The sequence below is a fragment of the Harpia harpyja genome, chromosome Z, assembly GCF_026419915.1.
Source record: "Harpia harpyja isolate bHarHar1 chromosome Z, bHarHar1 primary haplotype, whole genome shotgun sequence".
In the NCBI taxonomy this organism is placed as follows: Eukaryota; Metazoa; Chordata; class Aves; order Accipitriformes; family Accipitridae; genus Harpia; species Harpia harpyja.
This window is the reverse complement of record NC_068969.1, coordinates 116,647,005-116,667,922: the sequence shown is the minus strand read 5'-3', so window position 1 is coordinate 116,667,922 and position 20,918 is coordinate 116,647,005. Positions and strand designations below refer to the sequence as shown.

Below are 20,918 nucleotides of genomic sequence, written 5' to 3'. Positions count from 1 at the left end.
GAATTGGTTAAACTTCCCATGTCATTCTGATTCTTGTTGTTTTAACTATACTGATTTTGACTATTGTATTACAATATCCATTGTAATATTAATATGTATCATTATCTGCTAAATAATTTTGCAGTGTTTTAACAAATAAACAGTGCAGAGACATCAAATTTATCAGTTTTTGCAGTGATAGCAAATAAAATGTGTGATAAAAAAATATTTGAGTTTTAACTTCGTAGGTTAAATATATTTCAAAGTGTTGGAAATAAAGTAAAATATATGAGAGATTTAGAGTAAGAGAGATTCCTAGTTACAATTTTTACTTCAAAAATGTTCAACAGAGTTCAGTGGAAATCTCCCTTCCATCACAATCAAAATCTAACTGGTTGTTTTGTGTGCACCCAAGTACTGTTTCTTCTTTTGGAAATATACATCAATCTAAAGAAATACATAATCTGGACTGTTTGGTGCATTTTAGCTTTTACTTTCAATAGGGGGTGATTACAGGAAATTAGGCAACAAATCTTTGAATTTTTATTACCTGTCAACTCATGGAAACGTGTATTGAAAAAAAACCGCATCGCTAGTAATACGAATATATGATAAGTAATTTAATTTAAAAATGATTGTTGGAAAACATCAGTTCTCCAGTGTGCCAAAATATCATGAAACTTCATGTCGCCAATGAAACTGTGCACACCTTCACTAATTCACTTCAAAAATGTGAACGTCTTCAAAATGCAATAGCCAGGTCTCCATAATCCCTCCATAGATTATCTGGTTTGCTGATAATACTTCCATGGACATCCACTGTGGTACAGGTGAAAACCTTCATAGTCTAAGAGGATTTTTCACTCAGGCATAGCACTGTTTCAGTGTGGTTTTATTACTTCCAGAGCCAGCTTGGGTCTGCAAGTACTGTAACTGGATTCGCATATCATTACACCCCTGTTAATAACATCTACCTTTGATCCATTTGTGAAGTTGCATACACAGACATCAGAGAGCAAATACCTATCTTGAAAAAAGCAAAGGAACAGAGAAACCTGTGAGGAGTTGTCGTGGTTCAACCCCAGCCAGCAATTAAGCACCACGCAGCCGCTCACTCACTTCCCCACCCACCCAGAGGGATAGGGGAGAAAATCAGGAAAAGAAGTAAAACTCGTGGGTTGAGATAAGAACGGTTTAATAGAACAGAAAAGAAGAAACATATAATGATAATGATAACACTAATAAAATGACAGCAGTAATGATAAAAGGGTAGGAATATACAAATGATGCGCAGTGCAGTTGCTCACCACCCGCTGATTGACGCCCAGTTAATCCACGAGCGGCGATTCCCCCCGCCCCCACTCCCCCCAGTTTATACACTAGATGTGGTGTCACGTGGTTTGGGTCAGCTGCCCTGGCTGTGTCCTGTGCCAACTTCTTGTGCCCCTCCAGCTTTCTCGCTGGTTGGGCATGAGAAGCTGAAAAATCCTTGACTTTGGACTAAACATTACTTAGCAACAACTGAAAACATCAGTGTTATCAGCTTTCTTCTCATACTGAACTCAAAACATAGCACTGTACCAGCTACTAGGAAGACAATTAACTCTATCCCAGCTCAAAACAGGACAGGAGTCAATATTGAGGAACAGCATACCACATTTTTGGCTTTTATATGTTCATACTTTATATATTTGACCATGATATTGATAGGAATATTAGAATGCCTTTTGGTGTGATTTAATTATTTTTTGATTTGATTGAGGTACTTTTCTCTCAGAATTTAGTAGGATCATCTGTTGTGAAACATGTAATAAGCTGAATGCTTCTAAGTAGGGCGAAATAAAATATTTTGTCTACCTGCATCGTATTTGCATCAGTCTTTTAAGTGAGGGACAGAAATTCCAGGAACAGGAGGAGAGATATGTGGAATAATCATGAAAGACCTTTTCAAAGTATTAATGTGGAAAATTAACATATTCTGTTCCAGTGCCCAGGATGACTCTCCCGTCTCTTTGGCAATAGCTAAAGCCAGTAACAAAGACCAGGGAATGTATTATTGCTGCTTGAATAATATATATGGAAAGGTGACCGCTGAGTTTAATCTGACTTCTGAAGGTAAATTCCAGTTTATAATTTTGATTAATAATAATGACAATGGCAGTTTCCATTTTTTTTTTTTTTTTACTACAAAATCTTGTTTCTTTGTTTCCTTGTAGTGTTGAAACATCTCTCAAGTTTTCAGAATTGTGAAGGTAAGTACACACATCTGCTTGAATGTGTGCTCAAATCATTGTTCCTTCTGATTTCCAAGTAGAACAAAGGATGGACAAATACAACCAGACTGAGACATTTTGGCAGTTATCCCGTGGGAAACTATGGGAATCCCTTGAAGCCATTGAATCAGTATTGTGTTTTTGCTAGCTGTCTTTCCCCTTTTTTCACTCACCTTTTCTGTGCCATCAAGGATAGAATTCACTTTAATTCATGGGAGTTTTGTAGGTGAAATACCCTCGTGTAGGATGGAATGGTTTGTGCAGGGTGATGGAGTACCCGCCATGACAAACTATTGATTTGAACTTGACTGTGTAACTTCTTGTTAGCTTGATTCACTAGCACTTCACATACAGTAAATGGTGAAATAGCATTGCATCGCATCATACAGAGACACAGACACACACAGAGTACTGAAAGCTCTTTTGGCAAAAAAACTTGCCAGTGATGTTTGAACACATGGTCTTTGCAAGTCACCTGCTATGTAACTTTACTCCCAAGAGAAAGACAGGCATGAAGATTTGGAATGCTTTCCCCATATGTTAACTTGTGTTTAATCATACTCGGCATATGTCTTGCTGTGCTGTAGCTAAAGATAGACAGTGCATTGCAAATTGGTTTATCATTTCTGAACACACTGTACTAATCGAGTACTTCATTCAGCCAATTGATTTTTCTTTCTTTTTCTAGAAGAATAAAATTAAACATTTAGTTCCTTGTTAAAATAAACCCAGGACTTTTCATGTAACAGCACTGTATAACTTTTGATCAACAGAGAATTTTAGGTGGAGTTAAGGAGCCTTTTAATTCTAGCTTTATATGTGCACTGTTTCCTCTGTGCTTCAAAGAGGGGCAATAGTGTACAGAATCTAAACCAGAGATAACTACAAAGGGGAGCAGGAAGGACTTCATTGCTGCATAGTATACACCTTTTGTTCTCCTATTTATCTTTTCACTGATGTTCCTTGAAATGTTATGATTAGAGGGACTTGAAGTGCAGTTAGAATTTTTTAGTTTCTTTCAGTGCTTAACCTTAACCACTTCTTTTTTCCCCTTCGATTTTTGTTTTCCATTTGTATTCCAGTGATCATTTAAAAGGGTGAAATCCATAATCCTGCTTGATTTCAGCTATAACAAACGTAGGCACACATTCTTATGCTACTGGTACCTTCAAAATCCACAGGTGGAGGGATAAGAGAAATATTATTGTACCAATTTCTCCTGAATATAAAGATCACTAAAATTGATGTATTTACTTTTTGATTGAAACTGACATGGTCATTTATAGGAATGTGGTTCTTATTCAAAATCACTTATGAAATAAAAATCTTGGGTTTTTTTCCTACCTTTGCTAATGAACCTGTTTTTAAGCTGGTGCTTGCCAGACTGAAAAGAAACACTTTAACATGCTGGTCTACAGCAGTGGAGCTGATGTAGTGATTGTGGTTGGTACGAGGAAAGGCATGTTTCCGTCATGGCCATATTAGATAAGGACTGAGACCTCTTTCAGCTGAGTGTTTCTACGAGTGTTTCTACACTGGCAGAATCTTTCCCTGAAAACATTCCAAGTTGAAAGCTAAAACAAGCTCTGGTTGTACTAGCAACTTCTGGCTTTTCTGAAAAGACAGGCTAGCTTCAGAAGAATGTGCTCTGAGCACACTGGGCACAGAACTGTGTTCTACTTTTAAATTTGTATCTACATACACTGCTGCACATTAGCTTTATTACTTTCTGTCTTCCCAAAAAAGCAGAGTTGGCAGGATCTCTGTATTCCCTCAATGCCTCTTTAGTTCTCAGTCAGCTTGACTTCACGTACATTTGAAGCTCCTGTTTACAACTGCCCTAATAGTTTTAAAAACAGCTTTTGTTATCTTTACCCCCATTTTTTGTTTGCTACACTCTGTATTCTCTCCTTATGAACTTGAACTGCCACCTTTCTCCATGCTGGCTTTAGATGGTAGAGGCAACAAGCTACATTCAGAGGAGCAGTGTCCCAACCCCATACTAACACAAGTTAGGCCACGTATTCAGTTTCCATGGAGCATTTTCTTTAATACTCTATGGAGAGATGCATTTGTTCTCCCATGTCCACCCTTTTCCCTGTGACTGCAGAAGGATGTTGTGCAGAAAAAAGTGGCATTGTGTTTTAGGTGTGGAAGAAATTGAATTCATGCAGCTCATGTTCAGAGAAGATTTCATCAGTGACAGCTATTTTGGTGGGAACCTGCATGGAATAATAGCTACAGAAGAGCTTCACTTTGGTGAAGGCATGCACCGGAAAGCCTTCCGAAGTAGAGTGATGCAAGGCCTCGTTCCAGTGTTCAGTCCTGGCCACCCCTGTGTTCTCAAAGTGCACAATGCTATCACATATGGGACCAAGAGTAAGGATGATCTAGTTCAAAAGAACTACAAACTAGCACTGCAGGTAAGCTTCTCCTGTCCTTTGTAAGAAAGAATTGTAGGGAAAAGCTATTTAGTGAATATTCAAACAGATGATCTGTTAAATGTTTTGAGTAATATTCCATAGGCATATCTGTTTGTAATACAGGAGTGCTATGTCCAAAATACTGCAAGAGAGTATGCGAAGATATATGCAGCTGAAGCTGAACCCTTGGAAGGCTTTGGGGAAGTACCAGAGTGAGTATATATATATTTTTTTTTTATATAAATATACATGTATGCATATATATATATTGTCCTGTGCCACAGCTGCCGACTGACTGCTAGGAGTAATTACTGAAGAAGAAGAAAGAGGAATCCTGAGAACAGTGTTACAGCTGGAGTAATGACCTAAATAATACTGAGTATCAAGGTGGTGAGAGAGATTCCATTGCCATTAGAGAAGGATAATAAGGAGTAAAGACAGTAAATAGCAGGGAAGAGGCATGATTTTCATATAAATTTAGAGGAAATTATTCATGCTAGTGAAGTAACACCAGTAGGAGATACTACTAGTATGACCTAGTAACAGCAGTAGAGGATAAGTCAGGCCTTCCAACTTGCCATTAAAAATGAAATCTTAAGAGGAATCATGATCATTCTGAAGCTGGTATGAAGTCACTCCTTAGGAAGTTTTCTGTGTATAGAGAGTCTGAAGCCAGAAAGCTCAACTCTGATTCTAGGTTTTCCCAAAGACTGGTTTATTTCATTTCAGAAGTTTTCCCATTTCCCAAATACATGTACATCAGACCAATAGCTTAATACAGGTTCACCTCTGCCTCTGAGGCTGGGAAGTGGCACCTTGAAGATTTGGTAATAGATCTTTCTCAAAGGATTTGCTGTTCCAGTGTCAGGCTACTGTGTAGAGTTGAATTTGCAATGGATGGTTGAAATTCCATCTGCCTTGCTTCAAGGATAAGACCTACATGCTTGACAGGCAGGCTAAATCTCCATCTCCGTTTAGATGACACAAGATCTGCTCAGCTGCACTGGTTCCCTGAAAAAAAGGAACACTTAAAACACAGCCTCTGGAATGATTCCTTAAAGCCACCTTTTCAGGATTAGAAATAGTGATGGAGATGGCAGTGAAATCTTTTATGGAAAATATCTGTGCAAGTCAGCTTCTTTTCTGGAAATATATTGCTCTTGGTAAAATTTGTGTTTGAAAGATTTCTCTAGGCACAGGATATAACCTCTAGTTTCGATATGAAAGACAGAGAGCATGTACCTGTGGTGGGTTGACGCTGGCTGGGGGCCAGGTGCCCACCAAAGCCGCTCTATCACTCCCCCCCTCAGCTGGACAGGGGAGAGAAAATGTAACAGATAGATAAGGACAGGGAGAGATCACTCAACCAATTACCGTCACGGACAAAACAGGCTCGACTTAGGGAAAATTAACTTAATTTATTGCCAATCAACCAGAGTAGGGTAATGAGAAATAAAACCAAATCTTAAAACACTTTCCCCCCACCCCTCCCTTCTTCCCGGGCACAGCTTCACTCCTGGATTCTCTACCTACCCCCCCCAGCGGTGCAGGGGGACGGGGAATGGGGGTTACGGTCAGTTCATCACACATTATCTCTGCCGCTTCATCCTCTTCAGGGACAGGACTCATCCCACTCTTCCCCTGCTCCAGCATGGGGTCCCTCCCACAGGAGACAGTCCTTCAGGAACTTCTTCAGTGTGGGTCCTTCCCATGGGCTGCAGTTCTTCATGAACTGCTCCAGCATGGGTCACTTCCATGGCATGCAGTCCTTCAGGAGCACACTGCTCCAGTGTGGGTCCCCCATGGGGTCACAAGTCCTGCCAGAAAACCTGCTCTGTGGGCTTCTCTCTCCATGGATCCACAGGTCCTGCCAGGAACCTGCTCCAGCGTAGGCTTCCCACAGGGTCACAGCCTCCTTCGGGCATCCACCTGCTCCGGTGTGGGGTCCTGCATGGGCTGCAGGGGGACAGCCTGCCTCACCATGGTCTTCCCCATGGGCTGCAGGGGAATCTCTGCTCCAGCGCCTGGAGCATCTCCTCCCCCTCCTTCTTCACTGACCTTGGTGTCTGCAGGGTTGTTTCTCTTACATGTTCTCACTCCTCTCTCTGGCTGCAGTTTCTGTGCCCACTGCAACTTTTTTTCCCTTCTTCAATATACTGTCACAGAGGCGCTACCACTATTGCTGATTGGCTCAGCCTTGGCCAGCAGCGGGTCTGTCTTGGGGCCAGCTGGCATTGGCTCCATGGGACATATGGGAAGATTCTAGCAGCTTCTCACAGGAGCCACCCCTGTAGTCCCCCTGCTACCAAAACTTTGCCACACAAACCCAGTACAGTACCCTACGAAAACTAGAAGTGTTGTGCAAATAACAGGCACATGGAAGGTTCAGATCTGGTGCTTTATTCTAAACAATTGGCTGGAAGACGGCAGATAGGAGCAAAAAGAGATTATGTGTGTATGCTTTTGGTTTGCTTTTTAATTTCAAAATTTTAAGGCTAGATTCCTTTCTTCTAGCCAGCACTTGTCAGACCAAACTTGTATTTAAAAGAAGGTATATTCCTTGGAACATTTTATAAGATAAATAGAGCAAGAGAAAAGTTGTCTGCGTTCTCCAGAGTTAGCTTTAAAGCTACAGCCTTAGCCTATCTGTGCACGTTTGACTGTAAGAGAAAGCTGAGGAAACAACAGAGAAGGCACTACCCTATAATAGTCAGTGGACTGGCAGCTAGACATTTATAAAACCGCAGAAGGGGGAGAGAGAGACATATTCTGTGGTCTTGTTACTTACGATAATTCCACCATGGAGTAGTACTAACATTTCTATTAACCAGTGACCCATTTATTTTCCTTTCAGTGTGCAGTAATATGAAACTATATGGAGCCTTATACACTAAGAAAAGCTGTTCACTTTAATGATACTGGTAGAGTTAAGCTGATACCATACCTTGAGTGAGTAGGTTAAAACTAGACTAGTGCCTACAGTTGCAGTGATTGTTCCTTGGAAAAAGAATAACTACTGGTATAAAGGCCATTTGTACCAGTTTAACTGCATGTGCTATAATAATAAGGGTAAAATATCACAACAACAAATAAATTAATGGTGTCAATAAAACTTGATTGTGGACTAGGACTGGAAGACTTATACAGAAGTGCTCTGGTTATATGTAGTTCGCTGTCTCATGACTAATTTTTCTAGACCTCCTTTCAGTGTATTTAGAGCACCTACGTACATTCACGATTCTGCCATTTCCAGAATCCAGCACAGGTATGTCTGGAAGCAGCTATGCCACCCCTTTGGCTGTGTTGCTCTAAGAGATAGGACTCTTTGTAAGAAAGCAAGTAACTAGAAACCCGTTTCGTGGTGACAGTCATTTTTCCCATTTGTTCTGAGGTACGGCTAGGAGCTTTTGTGAGCTAGCTGATAAAATACAGTTATGTTCTGTTACCAGCTCCAGCTGAATGGCTTTCCAAAATAAGCAATATTAAATCTCAGAGCAGTATTAAATTCCATTCTAATATACACTGATGTCACTTTTTTGCTTACTCTAAGGTTTTAATTTTGGAGACTTATACTGTAGAGTGCTGCCTAACAAGTAACGAGTTTTTCTGGTGTAAGTACAAACAGAAGACGACTATCTGTGAGGTAGAACACTGCTTTCCAGACAGCAGGAACTTTGGTAACCACGAAGTTCATGTTCCTAGTGAGACAGATACTTCCTTCCAGACTATTGTCATTATCACTTCACATTCAGTCTTTCTCTCTGGGAAGACCATGAAACCCCAAGCGAAATTTTATTTGATATTGGACATGAGTTTTTGGCATGGTGCATCTTTAGACATAAGTGGACCTAGCCTGGATTCCTGCAAAACTTTGTAAGTCTTTCTGGCTAAACTAGCTCAATTTCTAAATGACTAAAATAAGACAATTTTCAAGTTTGCAGTTTCCTGAAAACTTCATACAGAACTAGCTGAAGTTTTCTGACCTGGATCCAAACTTTGCCAAGGTCCAAGAATCTTGAGATTCTAGATTTTCACTTGAGCCAACTTGTCTTTTGAATCTGATGATATTCCCAGAGACTTTTTTGTTTCCTCTTACTTTTTGGTAAAGTAGTTGCTTTGTACTTTCATTACCAAAAGTGTTTGCTAATTTTGGATGTGTTAGGTTTTAGAAGTCTAGTCTGAGAAATCCTCCACTTGCACTGGTCTTGGGCAAAGCTCTTTCTGGAGTGGATCAAATTTGCAGGTGCTTAACACCTCACAAAGTCTGAATCATCTATCAGTCAGCCTGAGCAGCTAAAGCAGTGATACTCCAAAATAAGCAAGCACCTTTATTGTGCAGAGTTTAGGTTTTGGGATGTAGTAGGACAACATTAGAAAGCATGCTTTGAAAAAGTTTACATCTGAGTAAATAATACAAAGAAATAAGCACATGGAGGATAATGCGATTATGTTCTAGAGCTACCTAGAAGATCTGAATCTTATCCAGATGTCTCCTGGCTTGGTTTAAACTTGGTAGCTCTTTATTCACTCTCTGAGATCACTGGCCACTTTGTCTGTTTCTTACTCCTTCATTGACAGAACTCTCTGGATTTTATTAGTTTTTATCCCTTGATTTCAGGATCATTCCTATTTTTCTTGTTCATCGCCCTGCTAATAACATCCCCTATGCAACAGTGGAGGAGGAGCTAGTTGGGGAATTTGTGAAATACTCTGTCAGGGATGGCAAGGAAGTAAATTTCCTGAGAAGAGACTCAGAGGCTGGCCAGAAGTGTTGCACCTTCCAGCACTGGGTGTATGAGAAGACCAATGGGAACTTGCTTGTCACTGACCTGCAAGGTAAGTTGTCTGAGTGGGGGCACTTAAATGGCTTTCCTACGATACAGGCTGGTGCCCACTCACAGTCAATCCCCATAACTGCAGAACTTCCAGACCTTTATTTCTGAGCAATGTTATTCTTGGCTTTCTGTGTCCTGTTGGCAATGCTGAATGTGCTCCTTCCATGACCTTATAATGGACAGTCTTCTCCAGATGCAGACAGTACCCTGGCCCTGTGCCTGTTTTATACAGCATGTCATGCAGATCAGAATAAAAGATAGGAGAGAGAGTTAGGGTATTTTATTTTCTAGCCCGTTTTAAGTGCACTGTGCTTATTTGTGTGTGTGTTACCCTAGGGAACAGAAAGACATTAATTAATTGCCTACTGCGGCAGCAGGAGCTAACATGTTAACCTATGCAGTATTACAATGTTTATCTAATCAGCAGAGAAAGGGAATTTTTACCTAGTTTATGTTCTTGTAAGAAGGCAGTTTGGAAAAGAAAAAACAAATCTTACACTCTTAACAGGAGAGTTGTTCTTCCACATGTCCCCTTAGTAAATCAGGACACTCAATATGAGTCAAGTCTGGCTTATTGTCTCGCTTCCCAGAAGTTAATGAGATGTCTTGTGAATTGAAGACTTCAGTTGTTAATAACATCCTAGTCCTTCGCTTTTTCTTGTATTTAAATACTTAACAACAATCTCTCCACAGTGGAATGCTCCACATTCAGGTCCTGGCTAGGTTTGAAGAAACATGTTCCTTCAAAAAAAGAAGAACGGTGAAGAAATGCCCTACTCGCATTTACTAAATGCTGCCCTTATGCTCCTATAGGTGTGACTCCTCCTAACTGCTGAAATGCTGGGCCTGTACGCAGCACAGTATGCATAGATGTATTTGAAACAGAGAAACACAGACCCTTTTTAAAGAAAACCAAAAAAGGTGGAATCTTAGAAAATATCCCATATTCTTTAACAAGAGAAGGCAGGAAAATTAGCAACAAGACATTTAAACAAGACCCTTGAAGTAATTTAAAGGGAGAAGAAGGAACAAAATCCTAGCCTGAGCTAAGCACAACAGCAGAAATAGTATCTGAGCCTCTATAATGACTGCTGCCAGAAAGGACAATATACCTGCTGCTGTTCAAGAGAAACATTCTTCCTCCCTAATCATCTTCTCATTTGACTATTTAGGCTGCATTTTTCAGGCATACCAGTTGAGATTTCTGAGGGTATTCTCCAAGGAAAATGGTCTTGAGACCATCATTTTCCTGTACAGAAAAAATTGCACACTGCAGGACTGGATTTTGCCTATAAACAAGTCAACAAAGGGACAAGTTAAAAACCCCAAGTTTTTTGAAATACTGAATGAGAAAGGGTTTTTGGATCTCTCACCCAAAAAGTAAAAATAAGGATGACTGACCTATTGATATTTGATTAGCAAAGCAAATATGCAATTCCTACTGATAAACGTCGTAGTCCAAGTTTGCAAAGCATCAAAACCACAAAACACATAAATAAATATACACATCTTGGGGCAGGTGCATAAGCAAAGATTTTGTATGTTTCTTAAAATGCAGCCATCAAAGTGTAACCCCTCCTTCCCCCCCACTGACTGTCTAGCACAGGAAACAAGTTATGCTCTATTTATCAACTTGCTATCTGTAAACTACTGGTATGAGACTGACTTCTAGAAATTGCTAGTGATACAGATGACAAACATCCTATTTTTAATTGGGGTACTTTAAAATGTTTTGAAAAAATGGTGACAAATAATTAAAATTTAAAAAGTGAATCAATAAATAATATTTAATGTCTCTATATGTGGTGCTCTTGAATCTGAAGATACTCCTAGAAATTCTAGTGTAACTTAAGCTCTCTGTTTCCGTCATGCCTTGTAGGTGTAGGAATGAAGTTAACTGACGTTGGCATAGCAACACTGGCCAAAGGGTGAGTGAAAAATTATTTCTCAACGGCATGGTTTTGCTTTACACATCAGTCTCTTCACAGTGTAAATATGTTGGGGGAGGGTGCACTGGCAAGTTATTCTTGCTTTAACTTTGGAAGAAAACAATCCTCATCTGACTCTTCTAACTTCTTTTTGTTCATATTTATGGGAACCCACCTATAAGGGAAACACATTTATTTTGTTCTAAAAGGATGGGGCTACACTGTAGATTGGGCTTTGCTTTTCCTTCATGCTTCCCTTAAAATAGGCTTATTCAAAGGGCATTTCATGAGTGAAATCAAGGTCTCTAGTGACTTACAAGCAAGTAAGGCACTTGGTGGTGGATCAGCTGGAGGAAGGTAGGGCTGAAAATGCACGGCCAACACTGGCTCCAGCCTGGGGTACAACGAAAGACCTGGTGTTTGTGCTGTCCAGAGCTTCTGACCATGGAGGAAATATCTCAAACCCAGCATGCTGTTGGAGCCAAAGCTCCAGCTGGGCTTGCACTCACTAGCACCTGTCCCAGCAAATGCAAATACAAGCATTTAGACCTGTCTAGCCCTACTAGATCCTGCTACCAGTAGCCAAGGTGACCCTCCTCCCCTCCTACTCTTCCTCTGGAAGAAGAGAGGATATCTACCACAGTACTGTGGGAATTAGGGAAGGAGATGCCCTGAAAGGGCCCAAAGTTTGTGTTGCCCTTTTTGCAAGGAATTTAAAGGGATGGTGCAAAGACTGCATCAGAGAACACAACTGAAATCCCTCTTGCAGCCAGCAAAAGTGCCAAAGCTTTAGAATATGTTTTTATGACACAAGCTTCTATAAAGAGTCTTTTCTCAGTTTAGAACTCTTTGAGTTAGTTCTTCTTCCTATTGCAGGCAGTGACCGCAAGCTTTTCTTGAGCCTGTGTTCTTGTCAGCTGCATGGGTGGAGGGAAGATGTCTGTTTAGCTTTGTGTAGGCCACTTACCTGATAAAAAAGGAAATGTGTTAAGGGATTTGATGGTATCTCTTTCCCTTCTCTCTCAAAAGCAGTAATTCTGAGCTATAACAAAAGATCTATTCATAATATTTAGAGAGGCCTGTTTCCTAGTAGTTTTGCAATGGCTTCAGGTCTTTTTTCGAGACTTAAGCATGTGTGTAAAGATATATGTAATAATGTTCTAACTTTAATGGCCTTTAATGTTCTAACTTTCTTCCCCTTCTCTTAAGTTTTTGTTAATTAAAGCTTTTAGTGTTAGGACAGGCCAAAAGAGCCATTGATAGGAATAGGCAGTGCAGGCAGTGATTCAAATCAGCTGGCTGTTCGAAAAGGAAAGGGGATGGGGGTAGATGCCTGTGATTAATGCTTTAAATTCATATTCTCCATTGATAAACTGACAGGAAAAGCAAATCTGATCACATGTATTCAGTCTTTATACTAAACTGGAGCGTGTGTATATACCCATGGTACAGGAAAAAACCCTTACAATATGTTTTAAATTATTAGAGTTTGACCCCAGAATATTCTGGGAAAATCCTTAATATTTGCAGGCTGGCATCCATTCAAAACTTACATTGATTTACTCTTTTAGCTGTGGATCCAAGGTGAAATCAGTTGAAATGAAGTTGCATCATCCTGTTATAAAACAAAGTAATAAAAATTTTATTTAGGCAACACTGTTCTCTCGAATCAGAAGTTCTATAGAAATGCTTTAATGGATGCTGTTGTCCAGCTCACTATGGGGAATTACTCCTATAAAAACACATATTGGACTAGGGAAGAGGAAGGTGAAGTGAGAAAACGAATATACAATGCAAGCTGTAGTAAGGATCACCTCAGTCATGTGTGAGGGAATATAATTTCCTGTCATGAACAACCTCTTAAAAATGTTGAGTATCATTTTATTTGTCATTTAGCTTATGATACTGCTACAAGACAACAGATTTTTCCTGGTCCTGTGTTTTTCTTTTATGCTTCTTTCCCAGAAAGGACAACTCTGCAGTTTGATATTTTAATTCCGTGAGCCTAGATGGGGAAAACAAAAAAGTACACAGAATTCATCTGTGTTACTGGCTATTGCTGCTTTTGGTAGTGTGCAGCCATGCTGATGAGAGGTTGTCTATCTCACATGTTGGGGAGAACATACATAGTCCTACTTAACTAAAAAATATAGTATGATAGTGTTATGATTTTAACTATATTGTTAGAGAAGATACAAAGCTGATTTTTTGGTGTAATAGCCTATAGAAATTCTGAGGGTTTCCTCAACCACTCTTGGCAGAGCTAATGACCTCACTGATCACAGACAGGTCCTCTGCCTCCAATTCTTCTAAGCCTGGGCCAATCACATCAAGGCAAACCAAAAATATCCTTGGGAAATGCTTCTGTGGTCCTTGATGAGTGGAAGAACATTCATATTGTTCCTGGGTGGAACGTAAATTAGATACAATTCTAATTTTACTCTAAGATTGAACCTGTGTTCCAGGGGAAAAAAAACCTGAAAAAAAATATCCATCTCCCCCACCCCACCCCACCCCCACCCCCACCATGCTCATAGTATAATCAAGCTTTCAAATAATCTAGTGTCATAGTACAAACTGTTACTGATGAATTTGTAAAAGCCGATATAGCAACTGTCATGAATTATTCATGAACATTATTTATCCCCCAGTGTTTCTTGTAAACGAAGTACAATAAACAGCATATATTAAAATTTTGTACCTCTATTCAGCATTGCTCATTGCTGTGAATGATTTTTTGGGGGGTCCAGACTCATATTCCAAGCCTGAACAAACATTTCTGGATGAGCATTTATGTATCCTTTGTCCTCATCTTTCCCCTCATTCCTGTAGAGGCTGTGGAAAGACTGATGTTTTCAACAATTAACACTCTTCAAAGTAATTCTGATCTTTTATCCTTTCTCTGTCTGTTTTACCAGTGAATTGGAAACCAAATGAACCCAAACAAGGGTCATTTATTCAATACGCTGAAGTAGCTGCAATACAGTTTCTGTCAGTAGAGGGCGAAGCCTAACTAGAAACCGAAAAGCCTGGGAAGTACTTCCAAAGTAGCCACTGGGGCGCACCAGAGTCGGGCAATCAATCCTTTAAATAAGCTATTTAGTAGATTCTTTGGCAAACGTAAACAAAAATAATACAACACAGTGACTGGTTTCTAAGTGCAAACAGTGAGCCAGTTTAGAAGCTGTGCACAAGCGCCCAGGTATTTACCCAAGAATGGTAAACACAAAGATGAAGGAATCAGGAACACAGTGACCCATGGTCATGATGATTAACTGGGGTGCTGTTTGCCAAATGCGGATCTGAACGTCTGTCTGGTTTCAGGGCACGGACAAATTTAGTTTTACTCAACATGGCAACAAGAGGCATTGGGGAGTATAAACCTGGGGACAAATCCAACATTCCCCCTTCAGATTTAAGGAAGATTTGGTTTGGGCTGACTCCCAACTGTCAAGTTTAGGAGATGGAATTCTGTCTGGGTTTTATTTGTCAGTCATCTAGTCAGTGAATTAATAGTGCCTGCTGTGCAAAAAACAGACTCAAGTTTTTCAAGGCTTGGAATGGTCAATAGTTTGGTGTTACTGAACACAAAACATATGAGAGCGATACAGACTGTACAATTTAGAAGCCATTCACTAATGGACACCTTCCCACAATTACACTTACCACAAGCTATAACAGCACAGAATGGTTTGCGTTAAGCTCACAAATCCTGCCAAATTACAACAGACCTATGGTCGTTAGGTTTGTCTGGAACAGATGATACAGTCTGGAAGCACACAAGGGGGTCTATGTGGAAGCAGTGACTAACAAACAGCAAACAGCTGGGAGAACTCTGATGCAAAACTTTGGTCTCACATCTGTAGATTAGTTTTTCTATGGCCCGCTATAAGACTTGGGGCTGTCTGCACACTGCAGAGCCAAACTAGGCTCATTCATGCCTCTCAAATTCCAAAGTGGACTAGGAGTGTTACCTAGGCCACATCTGTAGTCACAAGATAAATGCAAACCTATTATTTTAAGAGAAGGGAAATGAGAATGGCTTGATTTAGGAGCAAAGCTAGTAAAATAAAGATAATCACGTGTTTTTAATATAAGTGTTCTGTCTCTTGTTCACAAGATATTTATGCTCTTACTTTTACTGGCATTTGTTGAATTCTAAAGCTAAAGTTAATTAGCAGAGCATTCAATTGTACCTTTGAAGTGTCTCTTACTCATAGTATCATCTGAGCAAATGCTACTGTTTCTGCTCATTGTTTAGACGTTCCTTCAAAAGACATACAGGAAATGGTAAATACCAAATACAGATAGGAAAGCCATTTAGACAGACTATTACTTACTTCATGAGAAAAGTGGATTTTTTTTAGCTCAACTTTTTCATTCCGAGATTTTTTGCACAACGAACTGAGTATTACCAGAATTTTACAGCATGAGAAAAACACATGAAGAAATTTTCTTTAGCTGCAACAAAATGGCTACCTAGGAAAAAAAAGAGAGTGAGAGCAAGAGAAAGAGTTCGCAGTCATTTTGCAGCCACAAATTAAAATAGTCAGCACTCAGTGCAGTGAAACTTCTCACCTAATTGATAGCCCTGGAGGTTACTTATCATTAATATTTCTGCCAGAACACACCTACACAAAGTGCAGGAGAAATGAAGCCTCTCAATCAGCCTTGCAGTAGAAATGGAGAATTTCAGATACCAGAGTAAGCAGATGCTACCCAAAGGCTGTCTGCACAGAGCCTCATTATCTCCTCAGACATTGGTGGCTGCATCTGTGTTACACATACTGCTGCAGCATCCAGCAGTGACACACCATGGCGGTGGAAGGTGCTGTAACAACTGTTGTTGCCACTGGCACTCACTGGAAAGACCCAATGGTTAATTGAATATTCATGATAAATTAATAAAAATATTTTGGTTTAAGTTATCGCTTTTTGCTTGCAGTGCATTGCTGTGCTTTAACTAGTTTCTGGAGTCAGGATCAATGCTTGATATAAAGAGATTTTCTTGCTGAGCACAGGCATGTTTGCCTGTGGAACTTAAGTTCTGCTGATGTGTCTGGAGCATACACCTGTTGGCTCTAGTAACAGAGCTCAAGTATAAAGTCTCAAGTGTATTATTTCTCCAAAGGAGTGAGAGAACAGTTCATTATCTTGCAGAGCTCCAGGTTATAGTCCTGAAGTAACGAGCACTCCTCTTAAACTTCTTTTGGCTAAACAAGCACATAACTAGCTTGGGGAGGAGAGGAAAAAAAAATTCTTAACCCTTTGAGGTTCATCTGGCTGTTCATAGCAAGCTAGCTGAGTGGTTTCTCTTGAGTAGGGCAGGCTTATTACCTGTTTAACTTAGAGGGTAACCTTGTCTGGTATGAACAGCTTCAAATGACAAATTATAGTAAAATACATTTGGAGCTTTATTTCACTGAAATACATATTTAACATTCAAAAACTCTGACTTCAAAGAAGAATCTGAAAATAAAATATTGGTGGTATGAGAAGACAAAGACTCCTAAATACTTATGATGAGAAAGTTGAACTCCGAAGTAGTTTTTCTTTTTGAAGTTAACCACCAGCAATAATTTAATTCCTTAGAAGATCAAGGTCTGCTGTTCACCTTACAATTATCTGCAAAGTCTTCATCATCATGGCTGCAATAGTTTGTGTGAAATAATTTGGGATCCGTCCTCCATGGGTAGGCAATTGTGACTGTTTAAAAGCAGCAGCAAAATGTATAGATGACTTTTTTTTGCTGTAAGGGGGATTGCCAATATACATTACCATTTTGGTATGTGCCTGAATAAGCAATAAATATTACCTTCTAGACATACTAGAGAAACTTTCAGATTTGCATTATCCACCAAAGAGATTTCTTTCTTCCTAGGGTGGAATTTCTGATGCTAGGAAAGCAGTCAGCCTGAGGTTTCAACTTTTCTATTTCTTCTCTGTAGAGGAACACTAGACATGCAAAATAGGACAGTTAGATATAAATGGAGGCAGATATCGTCCCCTGTTGTTGCAAGGTATTTTATTATATTTTCACAACTGGTACCATTTATTTGTAGAAGAAAATTTGGCAAACTACGTTGCAATAAAGATGCTTATCTGTCAGAAAGAGTTTGACCTTCTCAGAGCAACAGTGTTTTCTTTAGCACTATGCGGTCTGCAGGAGGAAAGAAGTTCTCTGGAATGCTGTGCAATGAGCATGTTGTGTTAATTTCAGTGCTAAATTGTGTTTGTTTTTCGTGCAGTGATAACTCACAGTTCACATCTGAGGACATTGTATGTCCAGTGAACCAAGAGAATAGGGTAGAACATGCACTTACTAAGGTTACCGAAAAAGGAGAGGAGCACCCTGGCCTTTCTTCTCCTTTCTCCATCCTGGTAATTTGACCAAAAATTACTCCTTTAAAAAGTAGGTGCAGCTTTTAAAAAAAGGTGATGCAGCTTAAAAAGCAGGCACTAGAAGGAATGTCATCAACCAGTGGCAGGGTGAGGAGAAGAGGGGTGTACATGCTTTGCCTAATCCCTGGCTTTGCTAGCCCACTGAAGAAGTGAGAGGTAGCAGTGGGAGATACGGTGGTGGCTTGGGAATTGTAAAGGCTGGATGAGACTGCCTTCCTCAGGGATGCTCCTTGCATCCTTCTTCCCCAAGAGGCTTGGCTTCTTGAGATCTTGTAGTCAAGCCTGGGGCAGGGAGGAGCATAGCACAGAAGTTATTTACATGTTTGGATGAAAACAGCTTCTGGTTCTGACAACACCTTGTGCAGCAACCTTGTCTCTTCATCGTAGTCAAAAGAACTGTTTATAGAGAATGATGTAGAATGGATTTCATTTATATATTACTGAGAGAAAGTTAGCCAGCAGACAATTATATTCCCAACTAAATGAAATGAAAAATAGTAGCCAGGCCACAGGCCACAGAACTATATCTCCTTAACCCTCTTCCCTCTTCTGTCACTACTTATTACCTGGTTTCCTTCACCTCTCAATGGCTCAGTTTGATTTTCTGTGACAGTTAGTGCTTCTCTAAACAGCATGGGTGGAAGAGACTTGCTTAATATTTTCAAGTTGCTTATGAGTCAACAGTCATACTCTGCCTCCCTGTGCTGAAAATGAATCTTGAAATCCCATGTGGCTTTTTTTTTTCTTTGTTGCTACAGATACAAAGGTTTTAAAGGCAACTGCTCAATTTCCTTCATTGAGCAGTTCAGAGCCCTCCACCAGTGTAATAAGTACTGTGAGATGCTGGGGCTGAAATCTCTCCGAACCACTCATCAAAAACAGAGGAAAGCAACATCCATGAAAAGCAAAAATCTACCAAACTCATCAACTATAAAGAAAACAGTGCCCAAGAAAGCAAGAGAACCTAGAGACTTCATTTCTTCAGAGCACTGAGTTGCACTGTCCCATCCTGTGAAAACTCCTCTTGAGCATATGTAGTAGTGATAGGCACCAATGACCTCATGGGGGGATAACTTTAGTCTTTTGCCTTATGACATTATTTTGAAGTCATCCTGATGCTGATGCCAGCAACAAAGAAAGGAACTGATTCTATGGTCTTGGTACCTGAGATTTAACACTGGGACAAGGTTTTGAAGACAAACTAAGCCATCTGCCTGGATTATCTTACAACCGTTCTATGTATTGGTATCTGCACATTTTGAGTCTTGGACATTGAGTGCACCGCAGGTCACTGGAGAACATCTTCCCTTCTATGTGTCTGTGCCTGTGACCCTGTGGGTTCAGCTGCTGCATAAACATCAGTATATTTAAGATGCCATGCAGTAAAAGTTTTGCACAGTGTTGTTGCTCAGGCTGCTATAGAAAAATTGTTTTCTTTCCCAGATTTTTGCATATTGTAATCCTACTGTAATCCTATTCTTGTAATTTTTTTCTCCCACTTACATGTCTTTTAATACAAGACAAAGCCATTCATGATAGGACACGTCTGTCTTCTGCCCCCCACAAAATTAGCTAGCATCTTTAAGGGCCTCACAAAGTGATGTCATCAGCTTAAATATGGGCAACTTGTGTGATTCTGCATAGAATTCCTGGCTTTCCATGCAAGCTTCCTTGAACTACAGTTAACCCCATGGCACAGTACTGCTGTGCTTGCACTGATCCTCTTGTAGGATGAAGGTTTGGAGTCTGCATGTTGCCAAGCAGCTACCATCTGAAATAAACCGTTACATATAGAGGGTATTTTAGTACCTTGCAGCATTTTCAACTTGAATAAGTACAATGACTTTGCTGTGTAGCATAGAGTTGTTTTTTGAAGGAACATGACAGGTGCGCTGGGCCAGTACCTGTCTGCTAAAGAGTCATAATTTGTCCAAAATACGTAGGCAGGGCCAAAACTGAAAAAAGATACTGTGCTCCATTAAAATTAAGTGTAGCTTGTGTGGAGATTTGCAGCCAGAGGAGGGAACTATGCATGTCAGAGGACTGCAAGAAGTTTACTGGAGGTGGCAGTTGAAAAGCCTAACAGGCAATACAAACGCTGAACATTGTCAGACTTCTTATCCCTGTGTGATTACTAAATAACAGGTGGTGCCAGAAACCAATACCTGTGTGTAAGAGTCCCATCAGAGCTGAGGAAAAAAAAAAGCGATTTCAGACTAGGTTCTGCTTTGTGTTGATAAGCAGTGGGTGCCAAATATGAGATAAACTGTTGGGGACTAGCTGATGCTAGGGACAGAAACTCATCTGACTGCAATGTAGGTATAACATCTAGACTTGTCATCCTGGGCTCCCTTTATGGTTAATGGAGGTCTTTCCAATGCAATTGGAATTTAGAGCAAAGTGCAGGTCATCTGAAAAACAAACATTTGAAATAGGTTAGATTAACTGTGCCAAAAAAGTGCTTATGTCTCTACATTGAGGGAGGAGGAAGCAGTGTCAGACAGACATCTGCATTTTGAATTCCTACTGTTACACGGGATGAACTTCTCCAGAGTTGTTCTGAAGCATTTGAGTTTTTAATATTTTTCTGCTAACTTATGAGGAGGAGACCAAGTACAAAATGGTATTGCAGAAATTAGGATTTGTAGTCCATGTAAAATTAAATGTATGAAAGACTATGTGAAAGATGAGTTTTTAAATAGAAAATGCCAAGGAAAGGTGAAAAGTTTGAGTGTGACTGAAATCTGGGTGAAAACATTGAGAGTGAAACCTTGACAAAACAATTACAATCTATCGAGGATGGGAAGCCATTCATATCAAAATAAAGGTGAATGACGATGCTGTGCTACTGCAGAGAATCTGAAGTATCACAAGAGAATGGAGGTAGAAAAGTATACAGAGGAGAAGTTTTGAAGGATTTATCAAACACAGCAGGCAGAGGGAGATGCGGCACAGATGAGGCAGATGGTCTTACTGATACTGGCTGTGCTGTAGGGAAGAGGTTTTCCCAGGGAAGTCCCACTGTTCTGGTGTCTCAGTTGTTCAAACCAGGAACCAGTCTGAGTTTACCCACATCTC

General features: G+C 40.0%; 1 protein-coding gene across 1 annotated transcript in view; it reads left to right on the top strand.

The window, feature by feature from the left end:
* Positions 1 to 20,689, top strand: part of ALPK2 (alpha kinase 2) — a 51,863-nt gene extending 31,174 nt beyond the window's left edge. The window contains exons 5-11 of the mRNA XM_052778715.1: positions 1,967 to 2,094; positions 2,196 to 2,231; positions 4,401 to 4,675; positions 4,799 to 4,887; positions 9,294 to 9,511; positions 11,390 to 11,438; positions 18,599 to 20,689. Of these exons, the coding sequence (XP_052634675.1) occupies positions 1,967 to 2,094; positions 2,196 to 2,231; positions 4,401 to 4,675; positions 4,799 to 4,887; positions 9,294 to 9,511; positions 11,390 to 11,438; positions 18,599 to 18,833 (1,030 nt within the window). The 3' untranslated portion in view covers positions 18,834 to 20,689. The remainder of the gene's footprint in view (positions 1 to 1,966; positions 2,095 to 2,195; positions 2,232 to 4,400; positions 4,676 to 4,798; positions 4,888 to 9,293; positions 9,512 to 11,389; positions 11,439 to 18,598) is intronic.
* Positions 20,690 to 20,918: the final 229 nt, after the last annotated feature.